This window comes from Pogona vitticeps, chromosome 1 (genome assembly GCF_051106095.1).
Source record: "Pogona vitticeps strain Pit_001003342236 chromosome 1, PviZW2.1, whole genome shotgun sequence".
Taxonomy (NCBI): domain Eukaryota; kingdom Metazoa; phylum Chordata; class Lepidosauria; order Squamata; family Agamidae; genus Pogona; species Pogona vitticeps.
The window spans coordinates 353633918-353646708 of record NC_135783.1 but is presented as its reverse complement, the minus strand read 5'-3'; the positions used below and the strand labels follow the sequence as shown (position 1 = coordinate 353646708).

Below are 12791 nucleotides of genomic sequence, written 5' to 3'. Positions count from 1 at the left end.
ATCCAAGATTAAGAAATCTAAGTGGGGTTTAGCAAGTGTAGGGGGAAAGGGATCAAAGCGCTGCAGGATTGCTTTGATCCCTTCTTTCCCCTCCACTTGTTTTTGTTCTCTCCTCAGTTTACTTCCGTGTACAAGATGACCCTCAATTTTCACTTTTTAGACAAAAGTTTAGTCTTATGCACAGAAAAATATGGTACATCGGGTTCTCTGTGCAAATTAACTACTCTGTGTTTGCCTCTGAAACTGTGCTAGAGATGAAATACTTTGACTCACAGGTTGTACTGACATGGCAAGCCAGAACGTCAGCGACCGCCCACCCCACACGCTCCCTTCACTTCACATAGCATGGGGAAAGGGCCACCCAAACAGAGCAACCGAACCCATTAAGGTATTATTCAAGGATATGGCCCAGGTTTGGCCCAACTTCCCTCTAGCTTGGGAGAGTTCCCCAGCTACACCCCTGCTCGTTTAAAACGGACTTGCCATGGCTTGCCATAGAAGATCTCTGGCTCATAAAATAATGCTAATACCCATATGGGGGGCAGGAAAAGGTTGCATTTCTGAGAATATGGAATAGCGTACCAGAGAACCTGTTTGCAACATGCAACTGCCGAGGCATTCAACGCACACAGCCTTAAGGACTGTTTACTGAAGAGCTTAAGAGTTCAAGGCACATCAATAAAGCATCAAGCGCTGAATCGTTTCACTGCTTTTACTGAATTGACTTTACAGAGCAATTGCATTAAAAATGTGTAGAGTGACTCTTTTGAACAACCGAACCTGGAACATGCCTCCTGCTTCCCGTTCTCAGCCATCCCCGGGAGCTAATGCATGCTCTCTACAGAGACAACGGATGACTGCCTGTGCTAGGTTTTCCGAGACGATGACAACTCCGCATACAGAAAATGCGCAGCCAAGCTGAGCCGCCCTGCTGATCCCACAAGGGGATCCTGGTGAGCCTCAGCCGATGTTCAGCCAACCCACGTATTTATGCAAACACAGACCTCACAAACTTGCTCATTTTTCTCAGGCGCGTTATTTGGTCTTTTCTCTATATTAGAAGGCAACCGCGCCGAAGCAGGAAGAGACAACAAAGAGGCAGCATCTCCACTAAATCTGATGCCTCCATGGCCATCGAAAGAAGTATATCCAGGAGGCCAGGCAACCACCTGCCATGGCATACGTATTCCAGGTAGGTGGACACTCAGTAAACAAGTAACACACTGAGTTGTATGTGCTTTTGCAAGACCACCTTCAGTCAGCCCAGAACGGCCCACGGTATCTAGGGCCAGAGGTGGAAAATCAAAACAGCACCTACTCCCATGAATTTTCACACCATCCAAATCTCTTAAGAAGCTCCCCTGATTCAAGGCCCACTGAAAAGAACGCAGGGGGCTGGGCGCGCGGTTTCTGATCATTCTCATGGCTGTAGCCCATGAGAACATCGTGCCCTGCAGGCCCTTCGTTCTCCGCCTCGCTCGCTCCTTGTAATGGGGGGAGACAAATCTCCCCAGATCTGCCACTTCAGAAAATCCTCCACCTTTTCGTCCTGCCTCCTGGCAAGGGCGTCTCTAAGGATCACGCTTAACGCACGAGGATCCCTAGTCAGACACGATCAAGTCAAACGTCTGAACCGGGCCCATTTAGGAAGGACTGAGGGGTAAAAATAGAAGCCAACGTTGAGATCCACCCTTTCCATCGCCATGGTGGAAAGGTGACCTGATTTCATGACGGCTGTGCGTGCACGTGAATGTCTCCAGGCACAAGAATGCCGTTCCTGATCACAGATGAGGCTGGCCTCCCTGTCTTCAATCCCTCCCATTCAAATTGAGTTTCTAAAAGGGAGAGTTCTGCCCTTTCCTCCAACCGACTAAGCTCACGACACTCACTTGATACAGATTGGCATGTCTGGGCTCCAATTTCGTCAAAGTCCCTAATACAAAACAAAACAAACAAACAAAACCAAAAAAACACCTAAGACACCATCTTAGGTGTCATCATCATGTCTACGGATTATTCTTTTCCTGGAGGCAGCCCCCGGGTATTTTATCAACAAGATATTTGGAGATGGGGTTTGGGAAAGGACTCTCTCTTGACTCAGGACTAGAACCCCCTGCACCACTTTCCATTAGAAGTTCCATGAATTACACCAAAATCGAGAAGAGGTACTCTCACCAATTGAATGACTGACAGATTAATTGAAAACATTTTTACCCCGCCTTTCTCCTTAAAAGGACCCAAGGTATCATCAAAAGACAAAAGCTAACAACAGTGAGTAGATAAATACTAAAAAAGGATCAACCAAATATCATACCAAAAACATACGCAACACCAAAACACACTCAAAAGCAGTGAGGCATGAGAACCTATTTAAAAAAATCCCTCACTCTGGCAGTCCCTGAGGGAAAGCCTGCCTGAAGAGAAAGGGATTTTGCCTGCGTGCGGAAGGACAGCCAAGACAGGGCCTGCCTGGCCTCCAGTGGCAGGGAGTTCCACTGTCCAGGAGCAGTCACAGAGAAAGGCCTTTTCCTCCGTCCCCACCAAGGGCACCTGCGAGGGTCGGGGGTTTTGGGTCCTCACCTTGTAGACATCGCCGTAGGTGCCGCTCCCCACGCGTTGCACGAGCTCATAGTCCTGCTGGGGATTCCGCCGCATGATATCCCCGCCGGGGCGGCTGAGAGGATCCATGGTCCACTAGGACAGCCTTTGCTTCGCCCTGCCCCCCCAAAAAAGGGGGAACAGGAATGGTGCACAGCCGCCTCTGTCCTCCTTGTTTCCGGGGGGCTCAACGCTAAGAAGGAGAGGTTGTCGAAGCCTTAGCGTGGCGATCTCCGGACGACGTGCATGGCTGCCGTCCACACGTCGCTGGCCCTGAAACATTTAAAAAAAGAAGACGGCTCTAGGAAAACTTTATTTTCAGGCAGTCCAAAATCTCTCCCGATACGGGGGAGCCCAGGCGGCTGTCACAATATTAAAACAGAATAAGGTTAAAAACATAGTACGTAAGTTAAAATATCAGGAACCCATTAAACCATATGCTAATTAAAATGCAATTGAATAATTAAAAGAAAGCAAAGATTAAACATGATCTTAAAGAAGGCACTCAGACAAGGGTTGCTAAAAGCCTGCCTAAGGAGCACAAGGCCAGCACATGTGGTCTACAGTACTCAGACCTTCCCTCGTCTCACCCTCGCAACAACCCTGTGGGGTAGGGCTGGGCTAAGCACTCCTAACGAGCCCGGGGTCACCAAGCGCAACCGTCAACGGGTGATTTGAATCCGGATTTTTCCACTCCTCAACCCCAAATTCACAAGCCTGCCCCCCTCCACCCTTGTTCCCCTTAAGCTACCTTGGACTGTAACTTATCCCACAGGAGGTCATCCTGGCTGGGGGCGATGGGAGTTACAGTCCTACACATCTGGGGGACATCTGGTTCTGGGAGGCTCCCCTGCCTGGTCATTTACATGGGACGCGGATTCTCCTCCCGCCAGGGGGAGCGCCCTGTCCGTCTTGCGCCCAGATGCCCTTAATGGCGCCAGGGCCCACTCCCTTCGGTTCCAGCTGCCTTCTCGTCAAGCCAGAAAGAACAGCCCCACCAAGACCGACTCGCCTGCCCCATATTCTAAAGACAGCCAGGTTTTGAGGATTACACTGCACATAAACTACCCTGTTTTCCCAAAAATAAGACCTAACCTGAACATTAGCCCTAGTATGATTTTTCAGGATGCTTGTAATAGAAGCCCTACCCCAAAAATAAACCCCAGTTAAGAGAAACCCCGCCCTCCACCCTTGTGCAGCAACCAGAAGATGACATGGCTGTATTTGAATAAATGGAGATGGTTGTACATGAAAAAAACACCCTGAAAATAAGCCCTAATGTGTTTTTAGTAGCAAAATTTAATATAAGACCCTGTCTTATTTTCGGGGAAACACAGTAGATGAGGAGAGCTTAATCTGCCATTGGCTATCCGAAGGCGCTCACACGAAAGGCAAGCCGCACACTGGCGGAGTTAACATAGTCACTCAGAGTGATCGCATAGACCAGATGGGCGGGATACAAATCAAATCAAAAAATAAATATTTTACGTTCCGATTCATGCTACAAGACAAGGCCGTCAAGGCGGAAACTTGAGGTCAGGCTGGCAAAAAGGTGCTCTTAACTCTTTGCTTGTAAGGACGACAGAGAATACTAGATCTATGAAGAGAATCCTATGGAACCCTCCCTCTTAATTTCTCCCATTCATTCCCTGACCGCTGAATTTCAATTAAATAATCACTATAATCACTGAGCCTCGTGGCGCAGTGGTTAAACCGCTGTACTGCAGCTAAAACTGTGCTCACGACCTGGGGTTCAAATCCCAGGTAGCCAGCTCAAGGTTGACTCAGCCTTCTATCCTTCCGAGGTCGGTAAAATGAGTACCCAGCTTGCTGGGGGGGGGGGGGCAATGTGTAGCCTGCATAATTAAATTGTAAACCGCCCGGAGAGTGCTTGAAGCGCTATGGGGCGGTATATAAGCAGCACGCTTTGCTTTTTGCTTTATAAGGAAGTATGGAAAACTGCCATTAATGAAATGCCAGTGGCAATGTCCCATACTTCTTTATACCATTCATTTAACTGAAATTTAGCAAAGTCTAATGATTTCAAGGATGCTCTTGAGAGTCCCCTGGACTGCAAGAACCTATCCATTCTGAAGGAAATCAACCCGGAGTGCTCACTGGAAGGACAAATCCTGAAGCTGAGGCTCCACTCCTTTGGCCATCTCATGAGAAGAGAAGACTCCCTGGAAAAGACCCTGATGTTGGGAAAGTGTGAGGGCAAGAGGAGAAGGGGACGACAGAGGACGAGATGGCTGGACAGTGTCATCGAAGGTACCAACATGAATTTGAACCAACTCCGGGAGGCAGTGGAAGACAGGAGGGCCTGGCATGCTCTGGTCCATGGGGTCACGAAGAGTCGGACACGAGTAAACAACAACGATTTCAAAGATGAGTGGAATTTATATTTGGAGTATGTCTTTTTGAAAGGGAAAGGTTATAGGCCAGCAGAAGAATCAAATGTATTTTTAGAGAGGTATGGGGTGAAACGTTCTAAAATGATACCTTTGGTTACCTAGTCCCAAGGTCACAGGTGGGGAAAGTTTAATTTGTATTGTGTATGAACATGTACCTTATGCTAGTTTTGTTATTTGTTATTTTCATTAAAATATTTTTAAAAACCACCAAAATTTAGTGGTAGGGGAATTAATGGGGGACCTTAATGTGTGAAGTTAAGTTTAAAAAGATCCAACAATCAAAATTATCCTTAGACATATTTGGGGAGTTTTTATTGTCTATGTACTAATGAAAAGGAAAGGCAATATGCCATCAAAAAATCAATGCAGTTTTGGAAAGGGAATGCGGCATCATAAATGAGATAAAGCCAGCATGTCTTTGTGTATGTATTTGTTAGTTTTACATTTTTATGTATTTTAGATTCAATAATTTTTTAAAAGAAAAATTACAAACTAAAAAAATAATTCCCTTACGTTTTCCCCTAACAAGGTAGAAGATGAATTTAATCAACATTCTGCTTTTCTCCCAGTGCAGTGACCCGAAGCAGCTCAATTGCCCTTTTACAATCTCTGTTTACTGCAACCTGAACATCAAGTTAGTATTATAAAACCAGATTGGACCTGCCACTGGGGAAACTAAACAAGCAAAGAGTCATAATACATTTTTTCATGCTCTTTGGAATAAAAGATTGGTTGATTAGACTGAGGACAGCAAGCATGGAGGGAAGCAGGCCTGGGACATCTGCAAGAGAGAACATGTAAGGGGTGAGATGGATAGAGGGCACCCCTTCTTAAGCCTGGCCAAGTCTTTTAAACTACAACTCCCAGACGCCAATAAGCCAACATGGTGCTACAATCCAGAAAGGGAACTCAAGGGTAAGATGTCTCTTTGGCTCCACAGGAGCGCCACGTGCTTATAAAAGTCCAAACTCCCTTCACCGCATAACCTAAATTCTGCGCCCACATTTACTGCCCTCCTGAGAACAATCTAAATGGTGACACAGCTCGGTGGGCACACACCCTTGCCATTTTCTTAGCTTTCTCTCTGCCTCCTAATTCTTGGAAATGGCAGACCTAGAGATGTCTTCCGACCCTTAATCGCTGGACATCGTAGGGCACCCCAACAGACCTTGCTCCTCGGAGTCCATCAGTCACTGCTTGAAGCAGACGGCTTTACAGAAATCCTCATTGCACAGCAAAATGCTGGATTAAAAGGCACTGAGACTTATATTTCTCTGCCTAATACGATCTATCGCTTGCACCCACTGGGGTCTTTTTAATTTCAAGCTGTTCACTACAGTGTGAAAACTTGAAACATAGGTCTGTTCTGAAAAGACCCCAGGATTATTCCGCTTGGTGGACAATACAGTGGTGCCTCGCTTAGCGACTGCCTCGTTTAACGATGTATTCGCTTAGCGATGAGGTTTTAGGAGCGATCTTGCGCTCCGTTTAGCGATGTTTCCAATGGGGGAATTTCGCATAGCGATGTTCGGGACCTTGCTTTGCTTAGCGATGACAGTTTAGGTCCCCGTTTCGCTTAGCGATGTTTTTGACAGCTCCGTTTTCGCTATTTTTAAAAGGTGTTAAATTGTTTAAAAAGGGTTTCGAGTGCTTGAAATTGTTAGTGCACTTAATAAACCCTTTGTTAACCAAATTTGGCTTCGTTCTGACTCTTTTTGAATTTTTGGTGATTTTTTTCTCCCCCACTGAAATGCATTGAAAAGGTTTCAATATATTCCAATGGGGGAACCGTGTTTCGCTTAGTGATGTTTCCGATGGCGATTTTCGCTTAAGGACGGCAGTCCGTTCCCATTGGAATGGATTATCCGGTTTTCAATGCATCTCTATGGGAAAACGTGTTTTGCTTAGTGATGTTTTCCCATAGTGATGATTTTTTTGGAATCAATTAAAATCGTTAAGCGAGGCACCACTGTATCTGCAGGAGCCATGCCCATTCACATTGACGGGGAGCAGAATTTCGGCACATCAATAAATAACGGCACGCCATTGAGTCCATTTTGACTTATGGCAATCCTTTCGAGGGTTTTTTGAGGTAGAGAACATGCAGACAGCTTTTTCAGAAGTGGGAGACCTTGAAGGGACCGCAAGCCCTTCCAGACGTGCTAGCGAGCCTCGTGACTTCCCTCAAAGACGGATGCTCACACGAAGGGAGTGACCCAGATTATAGGCTTATCCAGCAGGCAGTGGCATGGGACTGGATTTGCATGATCACCTGTAGTCACAGACCTGGAAGCAGAGCTGGCCAGCAAGTCATTTTTAGACTTCCTAGAAAGCCTCATTTAACATGGCCTGTGGCCACTCTGGCCAGTGGGAACTCAACACAAAAAAGGAACTTTTGACTATAAACGCTCTTGTCTGCATCCCAACTTTTGACAGCACAGAAACAAGCAACACACAACAAACCCTTAGGATTTCAGGTTCCAACACCTAAGCAGCAGACAGAACAAGATGCTCAGCAGACCATCACACATTTCTACATCATGTCTTCCTCTACAGATTTCCTTCACTGATTTTGTCTAAGGTTCATGTCACTTTCTGCACAGTATGTCTAACTGCATTGCTGTGGCTTCCTACTGTGAAGGACCAGGAGAACACCTGGATGCAAACCACTGGAGACAAAATGCACACAGGTTAATAAATAAGCTGCATCTCTTCCTCACGCATCCACAAAAAAACAAGACACGCTCTACCAGTGAGAGCCGAGGAAGGGAGTGAGCTAACTGTGTCTCCCATAGGCTTCTTTGTCTGTATCTCTCGGTCCATCACACACAACGGGCTTCCTCTGATGCTTTCTAAGATGCTGCGCCACAGTTTCGCCAAGCTGGCACCCTCCAGATGTGTTGGACCGCAGTTCTTGTGATGACGGGTCGATGTGTGTCCTCGTACCAGGATCTGGAGGGCAACAGGTTGTCGGAGATTTGCACAACCTAGCCAAAAGGGTCAAGGGAAAAGATGGGTCCTGTAAGAGGACAGCTGCGAGGACACAGAAGGTCCCCTATCCGCCAGCAGAATAATCTTGCATCAGGCTGCACATTTTTTTTGCAACAGACTCTTTGTCTCCTGCTCCAGCCTTTGCTCTGTTTTCCCCATAAAACCAGGACCCAAAAAGACAAACAGTCGCTGTGAGCTGTTAGAGGGTGTAGCGTGGTCCTTTGCAAGCTTAATCCAGAAGGAAGCTGCATAAGACCCCTTCTGGATCAGCAAAAGCGCGGGAGACAGATGTGATGGCAAGCGAGCCAGCTATTTCACTCCAGCGATGCAGAATCAATACTCAGAACAGATCTTAGCAATTTCAGAATCATTAAAAAAAACCCTTCTTGCTATCACGGCTACAAAGCCGAGCCAAAAGCATGAGCTTAGCAGCATATTAAAAGCAGCACTGCCAAGTGAAATGAATTGTTTTTAGATGAGTAACAACTTCTCTCTTAAAATTTAATTGCACATCAGAGAAACCTCAACAGAATTATTTTAGTGATCGCAAAGGATGTGTAAGGTGTCAGGATGCAAAATAGAAGGTGCTTGGTCAGGGAAAAACCCTGAACTAGAATTATCATGCGCCACATGTGTGCCCCTAATGTTTCGGCCCTTTCCTTTTATTTAAAGCATGCTGGACTGAAGCTTTCAGTGGATGAAATCTACCTTTGAGTGCCAGCAAGAACCGAGGCTGAGATGATCAGCCAATTATCAGCGGATAGAAGCTGAACACGGTATGGTCTAGCGACCGACCGCTGCAAATTGGCTTGCTTTGTCCATTGGTCCAGGAGGCAGCGGCCAATGTCTCTCAGCACCTGCCTGGGTAACAAATCTCTTGCTTGTGAGCCGGCGAAAGTTTACCCCATCCATCTCTGGGTGCTTGAAACGAGCGCAGAATCCCCAGTAATCCAAAGCCTAATTGCTTAAGCACGGATTCCTGCAGAGCACCTTATTAACTATATAAACAGCTGGCCTAAAATAAAACAAAAAACCCTGCAAGGGCTTCTGAGTCAGGACGTCTCCCCCAGAGGGAGGGAGCCAAATCCACTCAAGGTGAGCCCGTGGCTCAGGTGGGCACCGAAAGGCATCTAAACAGCACCTGGCTTGCCTCCATTTGCGTCTGAGCTGGACGGAGGTGCAACCGAGGAAACCGTGCGCCTTCAATCCGCCAGCCTCAAAAGCAGCGCATGAAGTGCGCAACAGGCGAGCACAGCTCCCTTGGCGAGACCGCCCGGCTACCTCAGTGAGGCTGACAAAAACGGGTCTTTGATTTTAAGGGTTTTTCAGCAGTGGCCTCTTTAAGTGGAACCCACCTTCCCCACACACGCCCAGTCTGGCCCAACTGGTTTTTACTTCCCGAGCTACTGGGCCGGAGCTGAAGAGGAAGCAACGCAAATCAAGCAAGAGGGTGCAAACGTGACCAGTGTTTCGTGACCAGTGTTTCCCTCGGCTCCTAGAATACGCACTTACCTGGGCGGCAGCAATTGTAGAGGGAGGGGAAGAAGCCCAAAGACTAAAAAAAACACCACCAGGACCCAAGGAGCACCTGAGTGTGTGTGTGCCACCCCATCCCACGTACTGCAGTCCAGCCTGTACTCTTCGGGGTCCTCAAAACTCATGCTCCCCACCTTCTGATTTGCTGGGAGGTGGCCTTCCTCCCCAGCATGTTTTCTTTTCTCCCCCCCCTCCCCAGCAGTGCGCACTGTAGCACATCAGGCCCCTGGGATGCAACAGGCAGGGCGCCCAGCTAGGACTCAGAAAGACCTGGGTTCCAATCTCTGCTCAGCCATGGCCTCTCACCAGGGTGGGGTGCGCCAAGGATACGCCAACCCCTTGAACATCTTACACAACTCAACACACACACAAATTGTGAACCCCACACCTGGGGGGGGGTTGCCCTAACTCAGAAGCACCTTGACCGCACCATCACCACCGCCTCGTGCAAGGAGGCACGGTGGTGTTTTCACCAACCCCCAAGTCTGTGTGCCCCAGTCGCCCTCACCTCCCCCCCGTGCAAGGAAGGGGGGTTGGGGGGGAGAAGAAGAGATACTCCCCCCGTGCCCGACGCGTGTCCGTGTGAAGGCCCCCCTCGTTGCCCTCCAACCTCCTGCGGTGGAGGGGTTGGAGAACCTCCCCTGGAAAGCGCAGTCTACCTTACTCCAACCTCCCCAGCCCCAAAGGCGGAGAAGGGGGGGAAAGGGGTCTGGGCGAGGATCAGGATCTCCAACCCCGCACCCCACCCTCTCAAAGGGCCGAGGGCCCCCTCTGTCTTCTGTGGGGGCCCTGAAAGGCCCACCTCGCTTCGGGGGGGGAGAAGGAGGGCCAAGCCGCCCTTCCTGGACGCGGGGCCGGGAAGGGAGGGGAGGGTGTGTGTGCCTGCTTTGGAAAGGGGGGGGGGCGTTGAATCTCTCGGCCTTCCTCCCCCCCCCATCCATTCCGTCCCTCTCCACCACCACCCCAACCGGCGGAGGGCCCGATCCTCACCTGGGCCGGAGAAGGGCGAGAAGGAGGCGGGTCGCGACGGGCCTCAACCCACCCTTCCTCCGCTCCCCGCGGGCGGTGGTGGTGGTGACGTCCCGGCCGCCGAACCCCTCGAGCCTGGCCGGCCTAGTCGGGCCCGTGCGGCTCCCGCTGGCCTGGCCTTGGCCTCGCCCGCCTGCCTCGTCCGCCCGCCCGCCGGCCTCCTCTCTCCGAAAGCCGGGCCGGGCCGGGCCGGGCCACGCCAGAGAAACCGCCGCCGCCGCCTCCTCCTCTTCTCCGGCTCCTGCCCGTTCGCTCCCTCGCTCGCTCGTTCCCTCCCTTCCTTCCCTCGCCGCGGTCGTGGTCGTCGCAGCCGAAGCGCCCGCCTCCCTCTGGCTCTCCCTCCCGGCCTCCCTGTTCCCTCCCGCCGGCCTTGCGTCCCTCGGTGGGGCCCGCCTCCTCCTCCTCCTCCGCCGCCGCCGCCGCCTGCCTGCCTGCCCGCCCGCCCGCCCGCTTGCCTGCCTCCTCGGCGGAGGCCGAAGAGCCACAGCGCCCCGGCGTGGGCCTGGCCGGCCGGCCCTCCTTCCCTGCCTCCGTCCCTGCCTCTCTCGGGGGGCTCCAGGAAGGAAGGGGAAAAGGGCAGAGGCGCGCACACACATACACGCACACCCTCTTCTACCTCAAACAGATACACACCTCACATGCAAACACGCCTCTCTCTCTCTCACACACACACACAGACACCCCCGTCTCACACACACACAAACACCTCTCTCCTGTCTCACACACACCCCTCTCTTCTCCCTCACACAGATACACACCTCACACACAAAGACCTCTCTCTCACACACACACACACACACACACGCGCGCACACACACACGCACACACAGTGGCACATACTTTCTCACACAGACACACACACACCTCTCTCACACACACTCCCCTCCTCTCTTGTCTCCCTCCCTCATATTTGCCTAGGATCTGTGTCTCTTTTCTGTCTCCTGAGGAATTTTTACAACACAGCCCTAAAACAGCCAAGCCATCAATTACTGCATATCACATCCCTCCAAGAGCCAATCAATATTTATTCTGCTTCTGTAGGTCTGGACCTGTCCACCAAAGGTAAAGGCTCCCCTTGACATTTTTTTAGTCCAGTCGTGTTCGACTCGAGGGGGCGGTGCTCATCCCCGTTTCCAAGCCGTAGAGCCAGCGCTTGTCCAAAGACAGTTTCCGTTGTCACGTGGCGAGCGTGGCTAGGGAACGCCGTTTTACCTTCCCACCGAGGTGGTACCTATTTATCTACTCCCATTTGCATGCTTTCGAAGTACTAGGTTGGCGAGGAGCTGGGACAAAGCGACGGGAGGTCACTTCTTCGCATGGATTTGATCTTACGACTGCTAGTCTTCTGACCCTGCAGCACACAAAGGCTTCTGCGGTTCAGCCCGCAGCACCACCACGTCCACCAAAACTCACATTAAAATATAGTCTTTTAAGGCACCACAGGTTTTCGTTTTCTTTTGTTCTATTTCTTTTGATTTTGCCCAATATACCAAACTGTATTATTAAATCTGGAATTCCCCTCCAGGATGTAAGAAATAAATCACCAGGGGTAGATGGAATACTGATAGATCTGTTTTAAGCCACAGAGAATGAATCTGTCAAAATCATAACAAGAATATGCAAACAAATAAGGGAAACAAGACAATGGCCCACAGACTAGAAACACTCAATAGATATTACAATGCCTAAGGAAGGAGATGCCAAGGAGTGCAGTAACTAGAGGAACATTGCTTTGATTTCTCATGCAAGCAAAATGATGCTCAAGCAGTTGAAACAAAGCCTTCTACCTTATGTGGAGTGAGAAGTGCCTGAGAGGTTCCAGCTTAATTTCACTTGAAATCAGATTGCAAATATCCATTAGCTACTGGAGAGCCCCAAAGCTTTGGATTGTGTACACTGTAGATCAGTGGTTCTTAACCTTGGGTTACTCAGATGTTTTTGAACTGCAACTCCCAGAAACTCCAGCCAGCACAGCTAGTGGTGAAGGCTTCTGGGAGTTGCAGTCCAAAAACACCAGAGTAACCCATTATCTACACCACTGGTGTAGATAATGAGAAACAGTCAGTTGCTCTGAAATATATGGGTGTCCCCCCCTCAACACTTAATTATCCTGATGCATAACTTGTGTTGCGGACCAGAAGTTACCATTAAGTACAGAATGTGAAGAGATAGAAGGGTTTCCTATAGGCAAAGGGGTCAGGCGACGGCGCCTTTTATCTCTGT

The 12791-nt window shown here is 49.6% G+C and overlaps 1 protein-coding gene across 2 annotated transcripts in view; it reads right to left on the bottom strand.

The window, feature by feature from the left end:
* The window catches only part of MAP4K5 (mitogen-activated protein kinase kinase kinase kinase 5), a 116591-nt gene extending 113756 nt beyond the window's left edge, over positions 1–2835 (bottom strand). For both annotated transcript variants that reach the window (XM_078384326.1, XM_078384328.1), the window contains exon 1: positions 2581–2835. In XM_078384326.1, coding sequence (XP_078240452.1) covers positions 2581–2688 — 108 coding nt within the window. In that variant the 5' untranslated portion in view covers positions 2689–2835. The remainder of the gene's footprint in view (positions 1–2580) is intronic.
* Between the last annotated feature and the right edge of the window lie 9956 nt (positions 2836–12791).